Source organism: Daphnia magna, linkage group LG2, assembly GCF_020631705.1.
Source record: "Daphnia magna isolate NIES linkage group LG2, ASM2063170v1.1, whole genome shotgun sequence".
Taxonomy (NCBI): Eukaryota; Metazoa; Arthropoda; class Branchiopoda; order Diplostraca; family Daphniidae; genus Daphnia; species Daphnia magna.
The window spans coordinates 18,644,651-18,672,073 of NC_059183.1; the positions used below are offsets into that span (position 1 = coordinate 18,644,651).

The 27,423-nt window shown below is 44.6% G+C and overlaps 2 protein-coding genes across 4 annotated transcripts; one reads left to right on the forward strand and one right to left on the reverse strand.

Moving 5' to 3' along the window:
- Nucleotides 1-416: 416 nt before the first annotated feature.
- On the forward strand, nucleotides 417-25,645 carry LOC116917027 (syntaxin-binding protein 5). The gene is given in 23 exon segments (XM_045169937.1): nucleotides 417-1,690; nucleotides 3,789-3,886; nucleotides 10,404-10,788; nucleotides 10,866-11,053; nucleotides 12,157-12,291; nucleotides 14,358-14,421; nucleotides 15,656-15,869; nucleotides 15,980-16,052; nucleotides 16,120-16,274; nucleotides 16,355-16,641; nucleotides 16,643-16,930; nucleotides 17,021-17,119; nucleotides 17,239-17,384; nucleotides 17,514-17,718; nucleotides 17,947-18,670; nucleotides 22,016-22,132; nucleotides 22,218-22,340; nucleotides 22,416-22,724; nucleotides 22,812-22,920; nucleotides 23,011-23,097; nucleotides 23,160-23,255; nucleotides 23,337-23,461; nucleotides 23,583-25,645. Coding segments are annotated over 23 exon segments (4,437 nt in total). The 5' UTR covers nucleotides 417-1,543; the 3' UTR covers nucleotides 23,846-25,645.
- LOC116917030 lies at nucleotides 25,219-27,395 on the reverse strand. 3 transcript variants are annotated; one of them, XM_032922381.2, is made up of 4 exons: nucleotides 27,262-27,395; nucleotides 26,983-27,181; nucleotides 26,762-26,917; nucleotides 25,219-26,302 (listed from the first exon to the last, which is right to left on the reverse strand). In XM_032922381.2, exons 2-4 carry the CDS (start codon nucleotides 27,095-27,097, stop codon nucleotides 25,689-25,691), a joined length of 885 nt encoding a protein of 294 aa, XP_032778272.2. In that variant the 5' UTR covers nucleotides 27,098-27,181; nucleotides 27,262-27,395; the 3' UTR covers nucleotides 25,219-25,688. The 3 variants fall into 3 exon arrangements, with proteins under 3 accessions (XP_032778272.2, XP_032778273.2, XP_045025875.1); XM_032922382.2 differs by having other exon boundaries at nucleotides 26,997-27,372; XM_045169940.1 differs by having other exon boundaries at nucleotides 26,983-27,372.
- Nucleotides 27,396-27,423: the final 28 nt, after the last annotated feature.

Here is a 27,423-nt window from a genome sequence, read left to right on the forward strand (position 1 = left end):
ATGTGTTTTGCATGGAAATTGGTTTCAATATTAAGTATAGTGAATTCTATAGGCCACCGTAAAGTAGTAGCTGTAGTATTACCGCTCCCGAAATAGATGTAACAAACTATCGGGAGCGAAACTGAATCCATTTGGACAGTTCTGGCCGTTCGGGATGTCAGGAAAAAGTTTTAGAGAGCACACACGATATCCTCTTATTCATCTAATGGATCTATAGTTTTCACTCAGGTAAGTCTTCCTTTATCTTTTTTTTTTTCTTTTGTACTCTTTTGATGATATCGAATTTTTTCCTCTTTTTGTTGTTTTCAATTCCATCATCTGTTAAAAAAGAAACTTAAAGCACACCACCTAGCGGCGAGAGTTAATATCTTTTGCTTAAACTGTCATGCGCAAAGCAGACGAACAACCTTTCTTCCGGAGACGTCCCACCCCCATTGCACACAACACACGGATGAATTCACATAGGACTGTAGTTGTCGTGTAGAAAAGATAGAAGAAGGGCGTCGTGTCTATTTTGCGTGATCAGAGTGGTGATGCAAAGCTGAAGCTTCGTGTGAAAAGGTGTTGAGCTTCTCATTATCGTATTGGACCAAGACTTAACCCTCTTGTCACGAGGAATCGAAACCCAACAAGATAAAGAAACCTACGATAAACCACACTGCCCAAAAGCAGTGATGGCGAATTTTGCTTACACTTGTGTTTTGGCTTCATTCGTACAAACATTAACCCATGACTGTGTAGCTAGAAATCAACAGTAGATTTCTGCTCTCCTGGCAGCTTCAGCTTCTCAGCTTGGACCCAGCGACCACATCCAGCCTGGCTCCCATCGCTTCCCCTCCCTGGGTGGTTTTGTCCTGTGTGAACTCTGGAGGGGGAAGTTCTTTTCCTTGTTCTGATTTTGAGCAGCAAACTTCCTGCTGTCAATATTTCATCCACGAATGCCCTGAAAGGTTGCCTGTGAGTGTGTGTTGCATATTCGCAGCACTGCAGAACAAACATAGGGGCATCCCCCATTTCGTAAAGCTGGTTCAGCCACTGTGCAGGCCTTTTATCACGCACATCAACTTGGAGTGAAAGTGAAAGTGCGGTTGTGGTCGGGGCCGTTCATCCTTACTGTAATTTCACTCCTTTTTTTGGTTTTTTTTTCTTTTCTTTTGCATTTTACTGTTGTCGTCGACCAGTGCTGCCATTCGTCTTTCTATCGTGGCCAAAGCAAAACGATCAAATAGAAGGAGGAAATCGTAAAATAGGTTTATCAACAGTTCGGTTTTCCTTTTGCGGTTGCTTGAGAATCGGCGTGAAAAGATTCCGTCCGAGAAAACGGAAACCAACCAAGGCTTTAATCGCAGCCGTCAAGTATCCGGACGGATCCAACAAAGTCTACGGGTTGCCACTGGCCGGAGATTCCACAGCACAAAATCGGTCGTGAAAATAGAAAAAAAAAAAGAATTGGGCGAGAAAGAAAGAAAGAAGAGACGTCGAAATCAGTCGAGGCGGATTGGATCGACCAAATCTGCGGTCATCCTAATTGCGCGTCAGCTGCATGTTTTTCCAGCACGGCGCCGCCATGAAGAGGTTCACATTCAAAGGAGTTTTGGACAATTTTCGGCAATCGGTGAGCCAGCCGACCAAATCTGAGCAGCCCGAGCTGATCGAGACCCTTAAAACTGAGCACTGTCAACTTGCTAGAGTGAGTTGTTTCTTTTGTTTTTCTGCATTTCTTCTTTTTCCAATCTTCATCTCGTACATTTTCATTTGAAATGCCTTTCCCTCACGCGTTTGTTGTTGTCGTTATTTGTTACTGTCATTGCCAACTCGCCTGTCACTCGGAAGCAGCATTTTTTGTGTGTGTTGTCCTCGTAACGTTTTGCGATCCCTCCTCTCGTCTGGCCACGGAAAACTTTGCTTCCAAGTTTTCAAAGAAGCAAGTGACGATCGACTCGACCCGTGATTGAAACGATTCATCCAGGCAGGGCTTGCTCACGGCCCATCTCTTTCTCTGTCTAGCTGCTTCGATCTGATGCCTTTGGCCGTTTTCTTTTTTCTTCAGGCCCGTCCCAAGTGTGAGATCAGTTGCGTCGGAAGGCCGAATAATCGATGAAAAGACTAGCCATGTGGCGAAGTCAAGTCACATCCCTCTCCATAAAGTCGAAAGAAAAGTAAAAGATTTCTCATGTCCGTTTCTATCTTCATCTCGCACTCATTCGCTCGTACCATTTTTTCCCCTTCATTCATTTTCTTTTGTTTCGACTTCCTTCCCGTTAAAAAAAAAATTTAGCCCTTCCGTTCCCATCGTTTCGAGCCATTTTCTCTCTGTCTTTCCGGAATTAGACGAAACAAACGGATTTTTGTTGGTTTCACGCACGTCAAAAAAGCTGTCGATCCGGGGGATTTTTAACGCGCAACATATCCGCAGAGTTTGAGCGGCGTGAGTGGGTAGGATTCCCGTTCCCGTCGCACACAATCGGAAATTACCAGCAAAACGCTCCTTGGTCCGCTCGCCTTTTCTTTTTATCCGGCACGCCATCGCGTGACGCCACAAACGCCGTGCCACTGCCGCAAGTTTTCCAATCGATTTGCTTGAATTAAAATCAATTGTTCAACTTTGGCCTGATGTCAATTGGCAGTTAAATGTTTCTCATTGAAATTCAGAGTCGTCGTTGAAGAGGGAATGTTGAAGGTGGTTCGTGGTTTTAAAAAAAAAACAAAACAAAAAAACAAGATGTGTGGCTCCAGGCCACGGAATCGATTGAATCATCTGGTTGTTTGACGAGTGGCAGAAGGAGGGGGTGGGAATTCAAGGAGGCCGTTCGGAACGGTAGTTGACGTAAGCAATTGACGGCAGTCAGGTCAATTGCCTTTTGTTTGTTTTTATACAATCAATTGGAAAGGTTAAGAGCTTTTGGCGGCTGGGAAAAATGTCGTGCAACAAATCAAGTTGTCCCATTTTTGTTTTCCCCGAATTTTTTATGGCAGGTTTGACCTCATTTTTCTTCTCTTTTTGTTTTGTTTTGCGGAAATGAGAATCGTTTCCGGTCTATACACCATTCTGTTCAGTCATTTTCGCAGCATACAAAGAGAGAAAGTCATTGAAAGCTGGTCGTACTTCTTCTCGTTGATGGCCGACACCTCGCAGTATAACTTATAGGATCGAAGCCAATAAGAAAAAAAAGCTTTGGGCTGGGCCTTTGGTTCGGCGTTCGAGAATCGACCATTTCGTGTCGAAAATGTAGTCGATCGACGCTATAAATCGGCAACACGTCAACTGTTATCGTTGGACTTTTCCTCTCGAAATGGGCGCAAAACCTTTGAAAACAATCGGCGTGTGTACGCACCCGACTTTGTACGTGTTGCAACGTTCTGGCGGCTACTCTGACTTTGATCTCTGACATGATTTTTGTTTATTTTTGGTTTGCGAAAATGTAAACATATTTTTCTTGTGTATGGGCCCACCGTGTCTAGCGACGCTCTATGGCCATACACACAGACATCTAAATCGAAGAGAAAGAAAAGAAACGTAGTCGATGTTCTTCTTCTTTTCATCCCGCCCTCCTTTTTTTTGGATTCCGAATCATAACCTTGGCTACGTCTTCTCCTTCGCCTGCCAGCGATCCTTATTGATTTCTGCGCGTTCACCATGTCACATGCGCTTGTTGGGCGTTCTCTACGGTGTTGTTGTTGACAATGTTTCTTATTTGTTTTGTTTGTTTCTTTTCTTTCTTTGCTTTCCTCTCCTCCTTACACACATCTCTTGTCTAATTTATGGTGTATACAAACATTATTCGCAGACGGCCCGTCATGGCTTCCCGCATCAACCAACCGCCTTGGCTTACGATCCTATTCAACGGCTCGTCGCTATTGGAACCAAATCCGGCGCCATTCGAATGTAAGTCTTTTTCATTTGTTATTTTTTTGTTGATTGGTCACCGACTTTGTTGTTGTTCTTGTTGTATCTAACGTAAGAGAAAAGAGAGGGCAGGGGATCAAACAAATGATGGAAGAGAAAATCTTGAAATCCACGGCCCTTCACCTCGCGTTTCTCGTTTTAGGGGCTAGCCAACAAGATCAATTGATTACCGGTGATGGCCTCCTTTGACATTCACTACATCATATGGATATAGTCAAGTCCAGCGCAAGTGTTGGGCAATTTTTTTTTTGCTCAGCTTTAATCGATTGAGTTTTCTTGTCGAATCAGCTCGTTCGGCCCTTTTTTTTTTTTTTTCTTCTTTTCTTCTCCCTTTTTGTTTGTATTTATCTGGTGCGTGTGTGACTCGCTGGTCTGAGGACGTGTCTAGCAAGTTTCCGGAACCCTAGAGTGGAGACGGGAAGTATCCGTGTCTTGATTTGATCAGGATCACGTCAACTCTCTTCCGTCCCTCCTCACACCCTCCTTCGTTTTCTTTTAGCCTATCAATCACGTTCTATTGCCCCCTCCATCTTTTCTTATTGTTGATGGTGATAACGAGGCCGATTTTCATATCAAATAGAAAATTCCCTTTTTTTTTAATTTTTTTGTCTATTCAAGAACACGTCCATGGTCGTGAGATTAGCGCGAATCAAGTTTGTCTTCCATCACCCCGTTTGGGTTGCCATCTTTGTTTGAAAGGAGCGAAGACGAGCGTCAAGAATGTGGCCCCTCATCTTCTCCTTTACGATCTTTTTTTGTTGGCCTGTTGCATATCTTTTTGAAAGCCCAACTCGGCTGGCCGTACAGACAGACTCGGCTGCACAGCGAGACTATAGTCTAAACTCGATCGATACGTGGTCGATCTCTTGTCGTGTGTCCTCTTGGGTTGTGCTTCTGGCTCTTTTGACAAGAAGCTGGTGGCTAGAGTTGAAAGTCCTGTCGTCTTCCTTCGATGTTGGCGACGGCTCTTTGTGTCTGTGTGTATAATGCGACAAGTTGCCTGATCGATCCTCTAACGGCAAGCAGAAGGAGCACACGCACGCCGGCAGTTGTGTGTAGACGAATATAAACGAGGACTTTTGCCTTCAGCTCACTTTTTCTTCTTCTTTTGGTAAGAAGTTCGGCGGTACGAAAACCCCTCGGGTCGATAACTCTCTCCTCTCACGCCAGACCCCCTTCCCCCCCCCAAAAAAAAAGCAGTTTGCGCTCCCGAACTCACCTCCTTTTCTCTACTTGGCAGATCTTTCTCCCGACATCTATCCGGGCCGACCTCGCTTTCTCGTTAATGCCATTCCGCTTTGCTAATTCTCTAGGCTTTGACTTGATTCCCCCCCCCCTTTTTTTTTTCCTTTTTTCTTGATTATGAATGACTATGCCCCTTTGCCGATGGTTCCTCGCGTGCAGCACAAACTTTCTTTTTCCCTTCAACGATATCAACTTAAACCAATTGAATTTTTCTTTTTTTTTAGAAGCGGATACGGTGAGCTTTATTGGCTCTTCAAGAGAGAGAGAGAGAGAGAGAGAGAAAAATTAACATAAAGTAAGACCAAATCAAAAATAACGGGGAGGAGGTTGGTAGAAGTTTTTGTGCGTGCGTGTGTAATTGGTTGCAAAAGCAAAGCGTTCGCTATTCGGCTGGCCCGCTTGATAGGCATCAGGTCTATATCAGGAGGCTTTGTCAATAGTGAAAAGAAGCTCGGGGTGGATCGGCTCAAAGTTTCTGCCTTGGCAGATGGGGATCTATTACGACAGTAAGCCGCTTTCCGTTACAGATGCCAAGATTTTTCTCCCTTTCTCTGTGTGTGTGTGTGCGCATAATGCGAAACGGAGCGATTATAAATTCGATGGATTTATTTAGGCGTGTCACTTGTAATTTAATTTTCGGCTGGATTTCTTTTTAAAAAAATGATTTCAATCATTTAGGACGATCTTTTTGTGTCAAGTTTGGGGACGTCCATGAATGCCTTTCGATGTGTGTGGGCCCGTGTCACGAGACGAGATGCTACGTGCGTTTGTTTGCGCTATTGTCACGCGGCCGCGTGAAAGAAGGGAACCTAGTCGAGTTGAAACGATGTCTTTCTTTCGCTCCTTTTGTTTATGCAACTCGCATATTCCTGCCTCGGAGCGGGCAGGATGTCGATCGATTAAAGGAGGAGCTCCTATAGTTTTACATTAGTACACTACATGGCGAGTATATCAAGGAGCGCGTGCCTTTGCGCTGAAGGCCGCAACAAAAGAAAGTAGATGAGCACCAAGAGGAGAACGGCACTATCAAAAAGAAAGGAAATGGCTATTATGAACGACGGTTTGCATTTATGGCGTACACACACACACAGACACACACGACGGGAGAGACTGAGTGACACGCTCGGCGCGTAGTAGACGTGCATTATGGATTCGCGTGAGCCTCGGGAGCAGTAGAAGAAGCGCAACGCCTTTGTCTTTGACGAGTTGCAGACGTCAATAATTCCTGTGAGCTGTGTTTAGTGCTTTATCTCTCAATCTCGTAACTTATTCCCCTTCCTGTTTTGTTTTTTTTGTGTGTGTGTCTTCCCGCGTGTTCTACGGACGTCAATTACAAAAGGATTGAGCGAGGGGGGGCCAAAGGCAAACGAAACGACGACACGAATATTTTGTTGGATACTTTGAATTGTGTGTCCTTATTTGCTGTTCCCTTGATATCCCTGGGCAACTGAAAGTTTAAGTTTTTTTGGATTTTTGAAAACGTAACGAGCTGCTTGAATATCACCGGGAGATGCACGGCGGGGAGCGAGTAAGACGAGAGAGAAAAACAGTTTTTGATGAAGATCCTCTTTTAAGTAGCCTCTCTTTGCGCAAACTTTTGATTCCGTTGATTTTTGCTGATTGGTTGACGAGCAACTCGTGCGATGGCGTTCCTGCATGTCTCAACGGCAAGAGCCAAAGACGAACGCATCTCAAATAAATGGGTTGGCGACACAGGTTGTTTTGTCTGTTATTCTTTCATCCCTTGCTGTTGTTGTTGTTGTTGTTGGCTTTTGTTTTGCTACGTCCTCTTACTTGGCAATCGAATGGACGATCCATTTGCCATGCGATAAGAGAGAGAGAGAGAGAGAGAAATAAAAAATATAGATATATTCCGCATTCCGGAGCTCTCGTTTTTTTATAGTCAGCATCCATCGTTTCTAGTTTGTTTTTTTTGTGAACAGTTGGCATATATACAACAGTTAGTAAAAGGGATAGACGTCCGTACTTTGGCAGTGGGCGTGCACTCTCCATTCTTCTGCTTGGCTGCGCTTCATCATCCATCAGGATGTTTTCCCGATGCGTTTCTGACTCTCTTTCTTTCTTCCTTTCCGATTCGCAGTCACTCCTATCTATCCCCTTTATTTTATATATATTTTTTTTTTTTTTTACTTTTATTTCTACACATATTCCGCACACAGTTTATTATACCGCCTCCGCTAAATCTTTGGTGGCTCGCACGCCCACCGTAGCGCACGACGAAGGGGCTCTTAAATCTAAACATTCGGATCTTTTTATGATTCGCGTTTTTTTTTTTTTCTTTTCTTCCGTAGCGCCGGAAGAGTATGCAGGAAATAAAAAATGATATCTTTTTGCCAGTTTGATCAACAAGCCCGTTTCTTTTTTTTGTGTGTGTGTGTGTGTGGATGATGTCGCAAAGGAATTGAGACGTTTTTTTAATATTTTTTAGTGGCCGGATTATTGCATATTTTATCCGCTTCTGTTGTCATCTAGGGCCGCTGCCTAAGCGTGTCAGTGCCTTGTTTACTAAGCGGTCACCAATCGATCGACTATAGTCGCTTAGTATTCTGCTGAACGATGGAATAAATATTACCAAAAACGGAGTTGGTGTGTCACGGAGCTCTCGCCCCGCTGGATCAGCTCTCTTGATGCCATCCGAATGGGAAAACAACGCAGGCTGGGCCAAAAAAAAAAGAATGTACAACTCAAATGAAGAAGAGAGGCCAACTCAAAGAAACCCCACAGAAGATTTGTATCGATTAGGCCGACGCGCGTGTGTGTGTGTGTGCAAAGAGACAGCAGCAAAGAAGACACACGTTGACTCTTTTCTTTTAGGGGGGGTCCCTGGATGGCCATAACGGCAGTCCCTGCGCCCGTCTTTCCATTATCTTTTGACTGGTCGTCTGTGTGCTTTCTGTCTATTGCTGCAACCCACTCACAAACCCCCACTGGCCAGCGATCAGAGTCGTTTGGTGCCCCGCCTCCCGTTGTCACCGATCACAATATCTTCGTTGTCTCTTGACCGCACTAATCCCAAAAGCGCCACACCGTCCCTTCCTCCTTTCGGTCAGCAGCGATTCTATTTGATTCTTATTTTATTTCTTTTTTTTTGGGGGGCGTTTGCGTTTGCCGGGCTGAGTTCTTGCGGTGCAAACTTGCACACGCTCTGCTTTATCTCGGCCGATGTATTATGACGTGAGAGGCTTTTGAGCGCAGGAGATTGAAGGGCAACAACTTTGGGGTGCGCACACACACACACGTCACCACGGTTGCCTGCACTAATCAATACTCGTGCCCGTGTGTGGACGTATCGTGTTGATGGGAACGTCAAGTCTATTCCGCGCCCAAGAACAGAGAAAAAAAAGAGGAAAAGTTAGTTGTTGTTGTTGTGGTCTAATGAGACAAACTAGTCCGGCACAGTTTTCAGTTAGGCCTTTTATTTTGTGATTGGGTTTTTCTTTGCTAGCGTCAGGTTTCGTGTTTGCGTAGAAGGAGAATGTAAACGTGTTGGGTTGCAGTTGTTTGATTGGTAAATACTGCACACGACGACGGGTGCTAATCTCGTTTGCTCAACAAGAAAATCCAATCAAATAAAGGAATCAGATTGTTGACAAACACCCAGAAACGACAGAGTGTTGGATTCTCCCCTCTCTTTCGACCCGTTTCCAATTGGCAAATGTCTGTGTGTGTGTGTAGGGGTGGCTGGGCTGTGACATTGTTTATCTAACAGACAGGCACACACGAAAGAATTGTTTTTACTCTCATTCTTTGGGTGTCGTGTGTACTCTTTGACGTTGGCGCTGCAGCTTGGAGGTGAATGTGGAGGATGTGTCCAGCAGCTACGGTCCTCATCGATCCCTTTTCGCCAATAGTTTAGCGCCACGACGAATACATACAGAAGAGCCACGCATGTAACCAGATCTCATCATCGAGTCTGCGGCCATGATGATTGCAACCAGATCTTTTCTCTTCTTCTTTTCTTGTTTATATGCCGTTTCCTCCTTTCTTTTTTTGGTTCTTCTTGTTTTCGTCCTCTTGTTGTCGCAGTTTCGCTACAGAGACATCATTGCCAAGTTGATGAAGAGAGACGACATGCGGTGCACACAATATGTATTGTACAACAAGTTAATTTGATCAAGAGATCCTCTTCAATAAGACGCAGTGTCCTTTGCCTACAAGTCGCCATAACAAAACAAAAATAAGGGGGAGGAGACAGAAATCGTGAATCATCAAAGCTCTTTGATGCCAACACAAAAAAAATGAAAGATGCACATGACACTAGGCAGATGCGCATAATAATCCACATGCGGATCTTGTAGATATTAAAATAGGGAAAATGAAAGGATTACGCATTTGGTTTACAACAGTGCACCGGCAGAACGTTATTACATTGAGCAGTGCAAAATAGACAGTAGACCCACTGTATATGTACATGCCATAGCTACTGCTCGAAAAAAAAAATGAAAATAAAAAGATCGATATTGATCCATTTGCGTATCTAACTGTCCCTACCCCTCCAAAAAAAATGCTGTAAACTGGGCATTTCATTGATTTCTGTTTATGTACTTTGGGGGCACAATCGGATTTGCGTGCGTTGTGCGGTCTGGCTGAAGAGGAAGGTAAAATTCTCCATGTACGTACTACATCGAGTTTTATTATCTAAAAGGTGAGGCTACGAGAGAGATACGAAAAGCCGAACATATAAAGAGAAATATCTTATCGGGAGGTTTCACGGTTCGTTGATTAAGCAATCGAATTATTACGTATAGGGATTTGCGCGTTATTCCAGTCGCTGGACGAGGGGAGGTTCAAAACGAAGGGTTTTTTCACGTGCATCCTTTTGATCGATAAATCATCATCGCTTTCCAATTATGTTGTGTGTTATATTTTGAAATGTTGCGTAGAAATAGCCGGACGGTGTACGAAGCAAAGAGAAAGGAACAAAAAAAAACAAGATGAAAGTGCAACGCATTTGATGGGTTGAGTTTTAACTACACCATCTCGTTATTCCGGCTTTTTGATTTCACGATGATTCTCTCGACAAAAATGGGACACGGCGCGCGGAATTTCGTGAGTGGCCAACTCAACCAACTTCACTCGTCTTTTATCATTTGCAGCTCGTTATTATTCAGCACTTTCTCTCTCGATGCTACGGTTAATGTGTAACAACTGGAACAAGACGAGTCGTCAAGTCTTCAGTGGATTTACTTGCGTCCTACAATGTCCGTTTCGTTGTTGTCCACTATTCCAGACTTGGCAGGCCTGGTGTGAGTGTGCAGGTCCGTCACGATCCGGTTCCTGATCCGTCTGCGGCCGGAAGCGGCACTAGAGGAGGTGATGTCACAGGGGCGGCGGCCGCGTCCGTCAGCGTTGGAGCCAGTGGCGTTACGGAAGTTCCAGGAGGAGGGCCTGGCAGAGGAAGCAATGCCGGACTAGCTTCCGGATGTGCCGGAATCAATCAACACCCGGGTGTTTGTGCGACAGGTCCAACCAGAGACTCGAATACGTCGGCGTCTGTTGGCGGCGGCGGCGGCGGCTCTTCTTCCGTACTGGGCGCTGCAGGTGCCACAGGTGGGCACATTGCCGCGGGCAGTTCAATTCCAGCCGGCCAGTCGGGCAACATTCCATCAAATCATGTATGCAAATTTTTTTCACTATCGTTTCATTACGTTTTGCATTTCAACTGGACATTTATTTATTTATTTTTTTAAAGGCTTCCGGTGGAGGACATCATCCGCCACACGGCGGATTTTCTACGACAGGTCCGGCCGTCATCCAACTGCAGTTTCTAATCAATGAAGGCGCTTTGGTGTCGGCCACGTCTGACGACAGTCTCCACTTGTGGAACATCCGTCAGAAACGTCCGGATATCGTCCACACCTTGAAATTCCAACGTGAAAGGTACGTCCCGCTCGCCGATCAAAACAAAATGTTCTCAAATCGACAACGCCATTTGTTTCGATCGCCGACTCGCCATTCTTGCGTGACGCAATCGAAACGGATGACATTCACGCACGACATTCCCCCTGCGGACTTGTTGACGTCACGGCTCCCGCGCGCGCTCTCTGCGTGTCTTTGGCTCGTGGAGACGCACAGACGGGCAAGACACAAAGTGGACGACGTACACGATCATTGATGAACATTGGATTTTAAAAAAAAGGGAGTCGTGTTGCGGGAATAGAACAACAATTTTCACGACAAATGTTTGGTTTTTTATTAAATTGAATTTAAAAAAAGAAAAAAGACGCGGGTTAAAACGATTGCGTCACTGCCATCACTTTCGACTGGCGCTACTCTCCACCCCGTCCCGTTATTGATCCAACGTACAAAACATTTCTGCTGATTTATTTTGGATTCTTTTGTTGCTCCTTGCTGGCACACAAGAAATCGTTTGATGGTTCAACAAAAAGTAGCGAGAGAAAAGACGTTATGGGGAATGCAAATTGGACGCGCCGGAGGAGAGTGCCACAGTTGATGATTGGCTCCAGTCCTTTGAAATCCCCTTGCATTTTCCTCCTCAAAGTCGGGGTGGGTAGGGGTGGGAGAACACGAATCCCGTCCACCTTTTTCACGTCGTTTCGGCTTCTTTTGATGTTAACGTTGTTTTACCCGCAACCTCTGGAAACCCCTTCCCCCCGCACTCACCTTTGACTCGGATTGGCTGACGCTTTAAAGAAAAAAGAAAAGCCAACCAAGTTCAATCGAAATGTAAACCTAAACCCCACCCCTAGTGAAATGAAAGTTCAAGTTTCTTTAATTGGCGTCATCGACACGTGGCGAAATCGACTAAAGAATCGGATGCCATTTGTTGACGTTCTTTTTCTTGTCGTTACCTTTGACACGACGAACGCGCGTCAAGCCGCAAACGACAAGCGCACGTGTCGTACGCAGCCAAATCGATCGATTCAAAAAAAATTGCTCAAATATCTTTCTTTCTTTCTTTTTTCTTGTGTGTGTGTGTGTGTGTGTGTGTTGTGTGTGTGTGTGTGTTGTTTTCGCGTTAGGATTACCTGTTTCCACCTGCCGTTCCAGAGCAAGTGGCTGTACGTCGGTACGGAACGCGGCAACGTTCACATCGTCAACATTGAAAGCTTCAGCCTATCGGGCTACGTCATCAACTGGAACAAGGCCATCGAATTGTAAGTCATCCCCACCCAATTTTTTTTTTTTTAATTATTTTGGACTGACGTTTTCAGTTGTCGGGCAATGATTGTGAGTGGACCCACCGTCAAAACGGGAGCGACACATCTCGTTTGTTTACGTCCATCTCATGTACTAAATACATGAAACGATTGGCGTTTGGGACGCATTTGAGCTCGCGATAACAACAAGGACATTTTTTTGGCCCTGCATCGCCGGCCCAAGTTTATTGAGGTGGACAAAACGAAAAAAACCGAGCCCATCAAGGGTCGATTCTCGTTTTGCCCGGCTGCAATTCCCTGCCGTTGTGTATGTACCGTAAACTTACGGCAATGAACATCCCAGGGTTCTTTTTATTTATTTTATTTTATTATTTTTTTGGGGGGAGGGGGCCGTCCTCACGATGGCAGCCATAACGGTAAAGGCTAAAGAGAGAAACGAAGGGTGGGTGGGCGGCAGAGAGCCCCTACCATCACCTCAATAGATTCGCCTTATTGATTTTTTTTTTCTTTCCCCGGTTGCCCCCCACCCCAGTTCCCTGCCGCCATTGCTATGGCAGCTCCCGGAGAACAACCCGGGAGCCGCTCTTTAGAAAAAGGGCGAAAGTAACTTTTACATGGCAATAATAAAAAAAAAAATCAAGAAAAAAACAAAAAAATGGGGAAAGAAGGTGGAGAAGTGCCTGACGATGGCGTTTTTTTTTTGGGGCCAACATCAGCTGGATCATATTGGCCTATTTTAATATCATCGTCTTGATCAAGTTTTCCTTCGTCCCACTTTTTTCTATACACATCGTCGAGTGTTTTATTTGATTATTTATGATTTGAAAAAGCTTCGTCGTTAGTGCGAGTCCTCTTTTATTGGCGACAACTTTGAGGCAAGACGTCGTGAAAAGAAGTTCTCACCTCTTTGATGTCGCATTTTTTTTGATTCCGGCGTTATTCTTTTTGCAGTCAATGCGCAATTGCATCCGATCGAAAGTGTTGGACCGTGCCGACGATGCGCCAATGGGACATTTCTCGATGATTGAGATTTGACATGTCAGTTTTTCCTTCGTCTTGCCTCTCGACGTTGTCTGCATTTATTTCGTTTTCAAATGCGACAAGATGTTCACCTTTTGTTCTTTTCATTCTAATTCAGTTTGGTTTTTTATGTCTTTTTAAATTTGGGAAAATTGCATCAAAGACACGTCATAATTCATTCACCTTTTTTTTTTCATTTTTCTGATGTAAGAGGTTAATGGAAGAGGCTATTATTATAATTAATATTGTATTGACTAGTGCGACAGCGTCGAGCAAACTCTAACGGCAATAAATGGCGCAAGTCTGTAGGGAACTGGTGTTGGACTTGGGTTGGCTGTAAGCCGGATCGCTGCCAGCGGCAACGTACGCCCATCATGTCGATGAATAATGATCGATCTTCGCTAATGGATCGAGTCAACTCTTTTTTTTTTTTTATCGTTCGTTCGTTCGTTCGTTCGTTCCACCACCTCCGGAGTGACTCTTGGGAGATTGGGACCGGCCGACGGAGCTGTGCCAACCAAGTCTCTTCTTTGCCCAGTTAGGTTCGGTCGGGGAACTTTCAACGAAAAAAAAAAAGAATCAAATCAAATAAAAGGGAATAGATCCATTTGAGGTTTGGGCGATTCTTTTGCAATCCAATCTTAGGATCCCTAAGACCCTCGGTCATCAATTCTCAGAGTCCATTTGCCACGTCGTCCGCGTCCACCACGGAACCGGACAAGGAACTGCGATTCTCGCCAAACACCTGGCCTTGGCATCCTTCCCCACCTTTTCTTTTTATCTTTTTCTCGTTGCTTTTCCCCCCCATTTCATTACGAACGATCGTATTTGCTGGGACACTGCATAGAGATCCAGTCTTTAATTGGATCGACTGTGGATGGGCTCGGCGGACGGGCAACTTGATTAACTCATTGGTCCAATTGTTTTTTTCCTTTTTTCTCACTTTAACTTGCGAGAGTTTTCTCCGTTTCAAGCTCTTCATCCTATCGACTAATTCGATTGTTTTTTGTTTTTTTGTGTGTTGCGGCCGTGTCCGTTTCTAGATCGTGCAAAACTCATCCGGGGCCCGTCATTCACCTCAGCGACTGTCCTACAGATCCCAGCAAGGTGAGTTGAACAGCAATTTGCATATTTTCGCTTGATTTCTCAGTTCAGTGGATGATTTCTGTACTATGTTTTCGACGAACGAGGAGGAACAAAGTAGACGTGCATCGTCATTTTTGCTTCCCCGCCATTGATTTCACTTCCGTTTTTTACGATTGGCGTTTTCAATTGAACTTGCGAATGCGTTCGCTTCTTTCCCCATTTAAGGCACGCGTTCTTTTTAATTTTATTATTTTTCTTTTAAAATAAAAAGGGCATCCTTACTTGTGTTTAGTTTTTGTTTTTTATAAAAAAAGAAGTAGAAAAATTATTTATGATTCCCGACCCTCCGTTCGGAAAAATTGGGAAAAGAGCGAACATGTCGCCGGTTGTCCGAATCCATCAACTTTCCAACAAAATCTAAGATAAAAAAACCCGAAAATGTCGAGTCTTTTGAAGTCATTTTTCTTAAAAGAATCCAACATTTTCTGTTCGCATGTTTGACGTCATCGCTGTTCTTCACTGGTTTAAGAAATCTTTGAAATCAGCAGAGACGGAAGAGGTTGACAAACGATATCCAAGTATTTACAGTTCAAATCGTTTACCGTTAAATCAATAAAAATTTAAAAATTAGAAATGAAAAATCGTTTTTTCATTTGGTTAAAATGCCGGAAGGGAAAAAGAGAATGGCGTGCAGAATGGCTATTCTCCACGCGGGGAGGAGCCCATTGTTCCACCATCTGCGTGTCGGGCAAGTTTTGTGTTTTTTTTCTTCAACAATATCGATTGACCTACTACAACTGCGTTGATCCATCGTTATATAATTCCAGCTGCCATTCCGTTAGCCTATACACTATCCGTCTTGACCTTCTTTTGTATCGCGTCGCCTCCTTGTTCTCTCTCTGTGTGTGTACTCACTAGAGCACAAGGAGAGAAGCTCATTAATCTCGGCAGAAAGGTACAGTTGGATTGGAACGAAAGAGAGCTTTCCAATAGACGATCGGAACCGGAGAATTCTATTCTCTTTTTGTGTGTGTGGAAGGGGGTAGGGCAGGTTTCCAGTCTCGTATACTGTGCACCGTAAATGGATGGTCGACTATGTAATCCGTCGTGAGATGATGATACGTCCAACGTAGTCGTCGATTGTCATTAGACGCGTGCACAAAAATGAAGCAAGACATTTATGCCACGTCGGTTCGCTTTGTTGATCATTTGTTTTGTTTTTTGTGTTACGTTTTTGATTACACGGAAACGACAGTTGCTGATGGGGTTCGAGTCCGGTCTGGTGGTCTTGTGGGACCTTCGAACCAAAGTGGCCGACGCCCGTTTTTTAGCCAACGAGCCGCTTCGTTCCGTTTCGTGGCTGTCGGACGGCAAGCAGTTGATTAGCGCTCACACTGACGGATCGCTGCACACGTGGAACGTCAGAGCTGGCCCGAGGCCGGCTCCTGTTTCTGTCACCTATCCGCACGGTACGTTGTTTCGCATTCCGTGTTCTCGCTACAAAATGGCCACGCCTTTTTATTGCACTTTTCCCGTTTCATGGAATTCTCCTTCCTTTTTTTTAAATTTATTTTTGTAGCCAAAGGAGGTCGAGAAGGCAAACCGGAATGCAAAGCCATTCAGAAGGTCGAATGGAAATCATCATCGAGCGGGTAAGAATTCATTTGTTTTGTTTCATGTTGTTCGAAAATGTTGAAATCATTGGCCCCAATCGTCCAGGGATCCATTTGTGATTTTTTCGGGTGGTTTGCCCATCGATCGACCGGGCCGGTCGTCCAGCATTACCGTCATTCACGGCCGCAATACGACAGTCTTGGAAATGGAGCACAACGTCGTCGACTTTGTCGCCCTTTGTGACACTCCCTGGACCAGCGGTCAGTTTTTTCCTTCAGTCCAGTACATTGAAAAGCAATCCGAGCATCAGTTCTTTTTTTTCAAATCCCGTTTTGAACAGCAGAAGAACAAGATCCGCACGCCATCATTGTCCTGCTGCAAAATGATCTAGTCATTATAGACTTGCTGAGTCCCGGCTTCCCCTGTTTCGAGAATCCCTATCCGATGGATATCCACGAGTCTGCCGTCACGTGCTGTCTCTACATCGCCGACTGCCCGGGTGACTTGATTCCGGCGCTGTACTCGGTCGGCGCCCAAGGCCACAGCGGTTTCAGCAAACGGGAATGGCCCATCAATGGTGGCCAGTGGGGATCGTTGGCCCCGAGCTACGCAGAGATGATCGTCACCTGGACATGTGGACGGAACGGTCAAATTCTGGGACACGTCGTCGCTGTCGCTTCAAGTCCTTTATCGATTGAAGACGAGCAAAGTCTTTGAAAAATCACGTACCAAAACCCTGCGGCCAGACGGTGAGCTGGCCACGGCCGTTCTGGTTGGCTCCCAGCCGGGCAAACAGCACTTGGCCATCAAACAGTTGGCCATGTGCCCCGAGAATAGATTGCTGGCCATTGCCGGAGCTTCGGGCCACGTCATTCTCTTCAAATTCCGGCGCCAAGAAGTTAGCCAAGAAACAATTGTAAGTCGTCATCAACGCTTTGACTTGACTGCATTTCAATTTTCATTTCTCTTCTTTTGTTTGGATTTTGTTTTTTTTTCTTTCTTGAAGGTTCTGGGCGTGCCACTCTTTTTCGAAAATGCTGAAGAACCTCAGGGGTCGCCGTCGTTTGGTCCAGGAGCGGCTAATTTGGAATTTTGTCTAAGAAAAGTCCGTTTTATTATTTTTTTTCTTTCTCTCTCCAGCCAATGATAATCAAATTTTAAAAAAAATGAATGAAAAATGATTATTGTTTTATAAATGATTTGTGTGCGTGTGCGCGTGTTTAGGAGCAGCCGAATCCTTTGAGCGTCAGGGGAGGCGTCTACCGCCGTCCGCCCGGCTTCCAAGTCGACTTGGTCTGTCTCAGCTCTTGGATGGATGGAGAAGCGCCTGGATCTATCACCGCCCTCTCTGTCAACTCGGCTTACGGCTTGTATAAAACAAACACAAAAACCCCCCCCCAAAAAAATTCATTTGCCACTTTTGCTCACACCCATTAATCCAATCTCCTTCTCTTGTTTTTCCAATTGAATTGCAAATGGGTGGTTTTCCTATTTGCTAGAATGGCCTACGGCAACGACGGCGGACTGGTTCTCGTCGACATCATTCAAAAATCCGTTTTGCTGAGCATGGCGTCGGTGGACCTTTACAGCTCGGCCGATCCGTACACGCGACTTCCGCGATCGCCCAAACGACCCACAGATGGCGTTAGCAGCCGTGCCGGCGAACTGGACGACAATTCGATCCGTTCACCTTCTTGCGATCAGGTAAAATGTGAAAGCCAAATGAGGCAAAGATAAGCAACTTTGTCAAGGACGAACTGCGACGAAGCGTAGCACAACAGCTCGTCTTGACATAGTCATTCGATTTTTAAGCTTGTCGTCAGTCCAGTTGAGAGGATAGCGGATGGTGGGTGGGTGGGTGGGTTTTGGACAGGGCCGGTGACAGTTAATCAGAGTTGTACACCAAACACATTCGCCCCGCCCTGAAATTAGAACCAAGTTGTGGAGCACAGCGTCGATGAAGTGGACGCTGTCAAGAGCGTGGAGTGTCTGGAAACGGAAGTGGATCGCGCCGTTGAAGCGTCGGCCGACGACGAACACAATCAGCCGGAAGCGGCGCTGACGACGGAGGAGGAAGGCAAAACGGAGAATGGCGGCGGTGGCGGTGGCGGTCGTGTCCGCAAGAAGAAAAACTTTAATTTGAAGAAGCAATTGTCGAAGGCGGACACGAAACTGCGCGATCTCTTCGCGCCCGTCAGTCGCCGAGGATCGGGGGCCAGTACCGGAGCCGGAACGGCGTCTGCTGCTGGAGGACTGACGTCCCCGCATTTGGCCGACTCGAAGCCCGTCTCGCCGCAGGAAGAGCAGCAAGCGGCTTTCCATTTCCCTGAGCCGGCCGACGGCAATGCAGCCGTTCCGGCCGAGCCGCTCGATAGCACAGCCGCTGCCAAGGCCAGTCAAGACATTGCGCTCTTCGATCCGGATGGGATTCCGATCCGACCTCCGCGCCGGCTGAAAAAATCGCTCAGCGCCGCGGCCACGCACCAGAAAACGGGCGGCCATCGCGATTGCGGATGGAAGCGGACGTGGTATTCTAGCGATTCAGATTCGACGGCCTTGGCTCCACCCGCGCAGATCCACGTCCTCGATCTGCGTTTCGACGCGGCCGACGATTCCTGCCACGCCGGATTTTTGGATAACCTCGTCAGGAAATTTAGTAAGCTCCTCCTCCTCCTCCTCTTCCTCCTCCTCTCCTCCAGTTCCTATGAAACAAACAAAAGACACGCAATTTTTTGTTTCTCGTCTTGTCCCTCTACCGGTTAATCAGGATCCACTACATTGGCCCCTTTTTAAAAAAACTCAACACAAAACAACACACTTACACTTACAAAGTCTGTTATTTTGTTTTGGAACGCTTTTGTTTCTCGTACACAACTAACCGCGGTGATTTGGCTTCCGGCTTCTCCCCTTTTTTTTTTTTAATTTTTGGGATATATTTTTCCTAAAGGGGGTGATGGTTAAGTAATGCGCTTGTGACGTCATTATTTAGAATTTAAATAGCTGAACCTAGTGAGTTCCCCCCCTTTTTTTAAAAAATTCCTATTGTACGTCGTGTTGTTTTTTTTCCTCATTTTCTGTGATCGGATGCGTGTTTTGTTTTTGTGTGGAAGCATTCCGCCGATTTACTTTGCTGCAGTAGGTCGCTATAGTAGGTAGTTGAAAGGGAGGAAAACAAATGAACGTAGGCAAATGGATAAGATTTAGGTCATTTAAATTTAAATATAAAAAAAGGATTTGAAAAAGAAGAAAAAAGAAAACAAAAAGACTTGGAAACAAAAAAAAACGGTGGCTATTTAACAGAGTCGGAATGGATCGTGCACGTCTCCGACTTCGGCAGCGGGCAACTACCGGGGCAGTCGAGCCGGACTGGAGGGCTCGTCGGGCCTCGGCCACCGAAGTGGCGGCGGTGGTGGTGGCGATGCGACCAGCAGCGGCGGCAACCCTGGTGGTGGCGGTGCGTCGTCGTCGTCCTCGTCTTGCGGCGCTGGCGGAGGGAGCGGCGGAACGGGTCGGAGCGCGCGGCCGGAATGCGTCCGTCGATCCAAGTCTCAAGGTACAGGTTCGCATCAGAGCTACCGCGATCGCTTGGTGCGCAAGATGGCCTTCAATTCCTCTTGCCCGGCTAACGCTAAAGAGGAGGAGGCCACCAGTGTGACTAGTTTGATTTGCGGCGCTCCTCCTCCTCTTGCTCCTCCTCCTCCTCACTTTCAATGCGGGTTTGAATCAGTGGATCATTACTACGGACACAACAACGGCAAGTTGCTGGATCACGGAGGCAGGGACGAGCCTACCCAGCAGCAGCCGGCCACTCGCCGCAGCCTGCTTCTGCTACATCACCGACACCAATCAGCCTCCTACACCAGTTTTGGTACTAACGTCACCTAGCACACCACATACCACATAAACACACATAACTTTGTATACTTTACATCAAGGACATTTTTTCTCATTTTTTTCATTTTTTTTTTTTTATTTTTTCAAAGATAAAAACTTGAATTTCTCTTTGATCTACTTTCGTCATTGAATCACTAACGAAACCAACACTTTTACATTTTTTTTATTTTTTTTTTCAAATTCATTTCATCAGATTTCCTCGATTTATTAAACTTAACTAAAAAAAGTTTTATTCATTTTAGCTTTTGATTTGAAACAGGAACAACATGTTTTGCTCCGTTTAGTTATTTTGATTATTCATTTTTTTCAAATTTTTAAACACACATTTTTCATTTGTTTTTTTCTAATTGAGTTGTTACACCGGTAATATCATCACACTCAACATTACTTTTCTCTCTCTCTCTCTCTTTCTCTCTCTCTCGTTCTCTTTTGGATCTCTCTCACTCATTTTCTTACCAAAACAAACAAAAACAAGAGTTCTCTATCTTTTGGAGTACTCAATTTTCATTGTCACCAACGAACCCCTCTTTTAAAAAAATCATTTAAAAAAAAAAAGAGACGTCGTATTTCTTTTGTTTTTTGTTTTTTTTGGCCTGTCTTTTTCTGGTCATCTTCTATCGTCGTTTGCAGCTTCCCCCCCGTACCCCTTGTGACACACCAGCTCGATAAATCACTTGCCTTTGCCTTGACATCCATTCTGACAGGGGAGAAAACAAAAACAAATGAAAATCCAATTTGCAGCCACCGGTGATGAAGTTCGTGTTCCACGTTTAACCGCTGCACGTATTTCTCAGCATTGCCCCCCACCCCCTCCCCTTCGTCCACCTTTTAATTTTGCCCCCCCTACTACCTCCACAGAATGCATGTGCTATCCTATCCATGAGGATCGTAAATTTTCGAATTTTCAGACAGGATCAATAGGACAGCCTCTTTTTTCTTTCTTTAAATTTCTTTATCGTTTTCGGTTGTTATGTCTTGAAACGATACAAGGTGCATTTCAAAATCGATCTATACAGAAGTTGGTTTTCCTATGACTTTCGAGAGAGAAAGAGAAAAAATGTAAGACAATCGATTTGATTTCAACAATGGGTGACGCTACTGCCTCAAACTGCGTGTCGTGTAGCGAAAATATGCGTTTTCATCTGTACGCCTTTTACTTTGATTTGAACGTTTTGTGGGCCAGGGGATTGGCCATCCGCCCATTTTTTCGTGTTGGAGCTCATTTTCCATCTCAGATTTAGGATGTATTTATTTATCTGCTTCTTCTTCTTCTTCTTCTTCTTCTGTTTGATCCGCCGTTCTACTCGAATGAGGCGGATCTTTCTCTCTTTCAAATGATTTCGATGTTTCTGGCTATTGTCGGCGGCTCAGTTTTCTTTATTTTTCCATATTAGCCTATGCCCATTTTGATCGTTCAGATTCTTGCTACTCGGGCTCTCAGCATCTTTCCTTTTCATTGGTTTTTCATTTCGTTTCTTGCTTCGTCTTTCCTTTCTTGTTAGTTTTTCTGCGTGAATTATAGAGTGCAGGTTGGAATTAATGAGCGCCAGTTGCGTGGGTGGAAAAGTAGTGGATAGAACCTATCGATATCTATAGTTTGAATTGTGGTTTCAACTTTCAACAACAACAACAACATAACGAATTTCGCTATCGTCATTTTCTACATGACAATCGCTGTAATTTGCCTGGCTCCTGGAAATTCTCTACATGTCTAAACCCCATGATGCATCACATTCGCACGCGTAATTCTTAATCAAAAGCCTTTATACGCACATCACTGGAATGAAGCTTTGCTGCATGTCTTTGACTGGCTCGTCTTTCTCTATTTGCAGATTGTTTTGTTTGGTTTTTTTGTTTTGTTTCGTTCCTGGACGATGTTGGCTTTCGTGTGTGCAATGAATCCATCCATTTTAACATTTTCGTGTTGCCATTTAAAAAAGTGTGGGCACTGTGTTCGATTGCTGTGTAAACCAAGGACATTTCTTTCTCTCTTTTTTCTATCTTTTCTGTCCTTCTCTTCTTCACTTCAAAATTGTCGTCTTCTTCGACCTGTTTTCTTCGCTGTTTGACGTTGCAGAAATATCACGAATTTGCGGTTTGATTTTAGACAAATCGGACATGGCGTTCACTCGTTCAAGGAGTTCCAGCACATCCAGTTTGGAGAATCAAACTAACGAGGCCGTCACGACTCTCACCTTTGCCGATACGTTGGCACGCAAATTAGGTTTGACTCTTTCTTTGACTCGTCCCCGACACGAACTTGTTTACATGTTCACACTCTCATTGAATCTCTTGTTGGCTAAAAACAGACACGGCCGTTTCGGCTTCGTTGTGGGTCGGTACCAGTCAGGGTTCTGTTTTGGTTATCGTCATCAATTTGGCCGCACCGGGAGAACCTCGCCTTACTCAACCGGTTATGATTTCGCCTAGCGGTAAAAAAAATTCGTGAAAACCCCCGAATTGAACAACAAAGTCCTATAATAACGAAGCATTTCAATTGAAAACAGGGAGCATCTTCCGAATCAAAGGCTCTATGCTGTGCGTTGCATTCATTGAACCATCGGGCAGCCTCATCTCGAACCCGAGTGAACCGTGGCGGGACGAGACGAAAGAGGCTCGCGATCAACCGTCGCGCACCGGCGCCGCTGGCGGCGTTGCAAACGACGCAATTTCCAGTGACGACCAGTACACGGTCATGGTGTCGGAGAAACAAGCGCGCGTCGTCTCTCTGCCGTCGCAGACGTGTCTCTATCGCGTCAATCTGGCGCCGGCCGAAGGCGCCTTCGCCGTCACGGCCAACGTCGTCAATCTGAAAGGTTTTTTGTTTTTTTTGCATTTTGTTCGTGTTCTCCTAATTCATCCGCGTGTTCCTCACTCGTTTTGGCTTTGCAATTTTATCGTAGATGGTCCGTGTTTGGCCACCTTCTTATCCAATGGCCATATCCAAGTATTTAGCTTGCCCAGCCTTCGACCGCTTATGGATGTCGAATTCACTCCGTTGGTCGAGTTAAGGTACACGCACAAACGCCAGCCACACTCTCAATTTATTGCTGAGTTTGAGTGCGTTTGTTTCTATTTATATTTACGATCGTTTGTCTTTAGCTTCCAGACGAGTCGGCAGAATTTGGTGGATCCCATGTTAAGCATTTGGGCGCATCAACAGTTGTCCGTCAATGAAGATTCCGACAAGTGCGTGACACGTACTGTACATTTATTCATTTAAGTGTTAACCGAGTTCTTTCAATGAGCAGAATCGCAAGAAACTTCCGCTTTTCGTCGCACGGTCACGGCATGTACTTGTGTTCTCCTTCTGAAATTGAAAAATTCACCATCTCGTCGGCATTTGCGTAATTATTGCGCAATTATTATTGTTTATTTTGTTGTTGCCGTCATTGAATATTTCCAATGTCAAACTTTTGATGTTTTAGGTCAACATTGGGGGATTTAATGGGCGAATTGTTTATGCCGTGTGAAATGCCCGAACCACCCAAAGAAGGATTCTTTAAAGGCCTATTCGGTGGAGGAGTCCGTCCGTTGGATCGAGAAGAACTTTGTATGTATTTTGCGAAATCAATTCTTCATTTTCATTTTTTTATTCCCCTCCCTCCAATTCAAGTACATCAGTCATTCTCATCATTTGGTTTCATTTCATTTCCTTTTTTTTTACTTCAAAGTTGGCGAATCGACGGGCAAAGCTGGCCGGGGCGTTGCTCGTCACATCCCTGGACCTGCAGCCAACCTGGAGAATTTGACTTACAAGGCCGGTAGCGTAGCAGCCGAAGTGCAAAAGACACGCCAAGCGCTAAACGAACGTGGCGACAAGCTGGGCATGCTGGAAGATCGCACTCAACGGATGGCCAATGAGGCGGAAAACTTCTCGAATGCAGCCCACCAGTTAATGGTCCGTTGCCGTGAACGCAAATGGTATCAACTGTAATTTTTAGCACACAAACAAACGAGGACTGAAATGAAAAAGAAAAGAAAAAAAAAAAATGGTGAAGAGATGAAAAACGTAGGCCAAAAAGGGGGAAATTGCAAATGTAAAGACGACAAGTCACAGAAGCGGACATCTCCATCGCACAGCGTCCCGTCGGAATCGGATGATGTTTGTTGTTGTTTTCTTTCTTTCTTTCTATCTCTTTCTCTCTCTCTCTCTACCTCTTTCGCTTTCTAAACTTTCTTCGTGATTGGAAATGAATTCATTTGAAGTTGTGAATTCTATAGGAACAAAGCAAAAATTCAAATGAAATCGTACTAAAACCGAAACACGGTAACAGCAATCTGCTTTTCGTGAACTTTTTTTGGCCCTTCCATTGTGCGGGGAATGAACTAATGCGATGTTGCCACTATACACCACTCACTACATGCAACTACTCCTGTTTGAGCAATGGTACATCATTTCAAGAAAACAAGGCAACCCAAATCTTATATCTCTTTCCTTCTCTCTCTCTCTCTGTCTCGCTTTCTTTCACACTTCAAAGCAAAATGATGAGTACTTCTTCCAATGCAACGTCGCGATAGTTACCCCTCGTTTTCTTGTTTGAATGTTGTTGTTCCAGTCTCTTTTCGGAAGCAGAAGAAGGGCAAACTAAGCTGGAAAATATTCTATTTATACATATAGATTTAGAAAAAAAACATATTCGTTATCTACCCCCATTCGCGCTACCCCCATATATATCGATTTGATAGGGAGAGAAGAAGAAGAAAAAAAGATTTGAAAAAAACAAAACAAAAATATTCCCAACCAAACAAATCTTTTAGATTCTTTCGGCACAATAACCTTCCATTCGTTGACTGATGAAAACCAAAACCAAAAAATATAAATATATATTACATGCTCGTGTTGTATTTAGGCAGCCCCTCCTTTTTGGCTACCCTCCATGCCATTGGAAGGCGTAACAAGAGCGTACCAAACAATTCACTAGAAATTTGTTTTTATTCGTTGGTTTGTTTTCGCAGCCCGTCGTTGGATGTAAAGCAACACATTTATCGGGGATCGTATAACCTTGTTGTTGTTTTGTTTCATTATTTTTTTTTTTTGGATTTGATTTGTTTACGTTCCTCCCGCCCCTCTGCCCTCCCCTATTTGTTGGTACACGCTCGGGAGTTAATATTGAAAGTACTTTTTTTTTTTCTGACGCTAGTCTTTCTTCTCCTCTTTCGGTCTTCTTTGCCTCAATACTGTCGGCGATGAAGAGCCGGTCGCGTTGTTGTTGTTCACTTCCTTTCATGACATCCTCTTTCCTCCTTTACTGCTGTCAACACCAGAGACTTAATTGAATGTAGCAGGTCATAACAAAAACTGATGGGTTGTTCAAATTTTCCCCTTGTTTCTAGAAACTTTATAGCGTGTTTAATAAAACGGAAAAAAAAACAAACAATTAATAATCACTAACAATAATCATGACTAACACGCACAATCGTTTCATCGGAGACAATCAATGAAATCACAACGCAATTTGGATTCAAGAGCAAGCACACACTTTAACGCTTATCACAAAGACATAATCATCGAAGCAATTGCGTCGTTTTTGAACGAATTAACTTTGCGCTGTCTCGCTTCGTTTGACTTGCTGGTTAAGCATAACTGTTAATAATACGAATAATCAATTTCGAAAAATGAGTGCAATTTTGTTGTTGTTTTTGAAGATGTGCTAATAATGAGGTAGGAATGGGCGATACTAACCGAACAGTAACATCAATCAAATGTGCAAGTTAATACAAAGTGCCTCCAATATTCAATCGTACGCGATCGGAATTGAAAAGACCACATTACCCAATCAACAGGAACGGATTCGGCAAACGTAAGGTTCTGTTGAATCGAGTCTTGGTTTCTTGTTGGCGCTCACCGTTAATTGATCGAAAATTTCCTGCAATTCAGACGTAATTTCGTTGCTATCCGGCTCGCCTTCTGCGCTTAATTTTTGCAACTGAAACTGGCGGATCCATTCCGTATCGGCAAGTTCAGTCTGCGTCACATTAGGACGCTTACGTTTGGCTGCCAGTCGTTTGGCGTGCGTTACACTGGAATCGCGTCGAACCAGAGATCGTTGTCTGACGCCAGGCAAAATCGCAGCAGCCGGGGCTTCAGATTTGTCTATTGTTGTTGCGTCAGAAGGTTGGGTGAAAACCTTGCGGAGACGAGTGAATGCTTTCTTAAAGTGGCGTTGAATTTGAACCATTCGACCACGTCGTTCAACTGCGACAGGCATCGGAGGCTGCATGACGACATCCTGTCTAACAACGATGACGTCAGACGACGTGCTCTGTCGTCTGGTTAGTTCGGCGCTGAGGTTCGACCAAGGCTCATCGTGGATAGAAAGGGGTCGTATAATAGCCTCTGCCGAACTGAAATCGACTTTCTTCTTTGGCAGTTCGATTAGTGGTAAACAACCTGCAATCATCAACATTTCTGGTAACGTATTTGTTTGATTTTATCTTATCTCTACTTTGTGATGACGCACGTTCAATCTAAAATTAGCAGCTGACGTGAGTTTGTCATTATCGCCAACGGTCTAATGTTCGCTGTGAACTTAAGACATTTAAGGGAGAGGGGGGGAACAGGTTTTCATCAACAGGTCATTTTTAAGTTTGTTTTCGGTTAAGAACTTTATTCAAGGTAAGAAAGTAGTTTGGCTTCTTCAGTCAACATTGTTTCCAAAACTGGCTACATACATAGTCCAGCAAATAGTCAAGATTCGTCGAGTTACGAGCACTTGACTAAATATCAATTTTGACGGGCGAAAAGTGTTTTCTAATCAGCTGTCATATTTGAAAGAAAGCATCGTGTCTATGTCTATCATGTAGAACCAATTCACTGCCTACTCGGGAGATTCAATTAAAAAGCACTTACTGGTGGTTCCACTTGATATGGCGGCCAATCGGTTATAACTGACACCTAGTTTCACACACTCGGTTGTTCCACATTCTCCGAATTTCGGTGATCTTGGAGATAACTTGGGTCGCGATTCGCTCGCAATGTTCGAGTAGCTGCTCATTGCTTGTGCCTCTAGATTGTCCACAAGTAACAAAGACAAAAATAAAGGACAAATGACACCAAGATGTAGTACGTACTTTGTGACGCGTACGGTTCTGGACTAAAGCCGCTCCAAGAATGATGAGATGATGGAGGAGCGCGCCAAGATCTTGTTATTGTGTCGTATACGCCTCCGGGAGACCCGTTAGCCATGAGCTCACGAATATGGTCCTCTGCCCTATACGGTCGGAATTTAATCTGCGACGGTAGCGGTTACCTAGGCGTGTTGATTCGCACCTGGAACCGTTATCTTATTGCATCTGCTTCGATATACAAAGGGGGAAGTAGGGAACTTTTTTTCTGCTTGATTCACTTACCGAAATGTATTACGCAATAACTTTATCAGCTGTTGTGCGTTTTAATTTTCGTGAACGAATGCGCTGCGGCAACGCATCGTTTATTAAAAGATGTGGTTGCGGTATAAATTTATCTTTGTTTTGAACCAAATCAACGGAATTATTTGCTAAAAATCGAGCACA

Coding starts and splice junctions, on each gene's coding strand:
- LOC116917030 (XM_032922381.2), bottom strand. CDS start 27,097: ATGGCTAACGGGTCTCCCGGAGGCGTATACGACACAATAACAAGATCT. Junction 26,918..26,982: donor AGAACCGTACGCGTCACAAA/GTACGTACTACA, acceptor TGGACAATCTAG/AGGCACAAGCAATGAGCAGC. Junction 26,303..26,761: donor CATATCAAGTGGAACCACCA/GTAAGTGCTTTT, acceptor TGATGATTGCAG/GTTGTTTACCACTAATCGAA.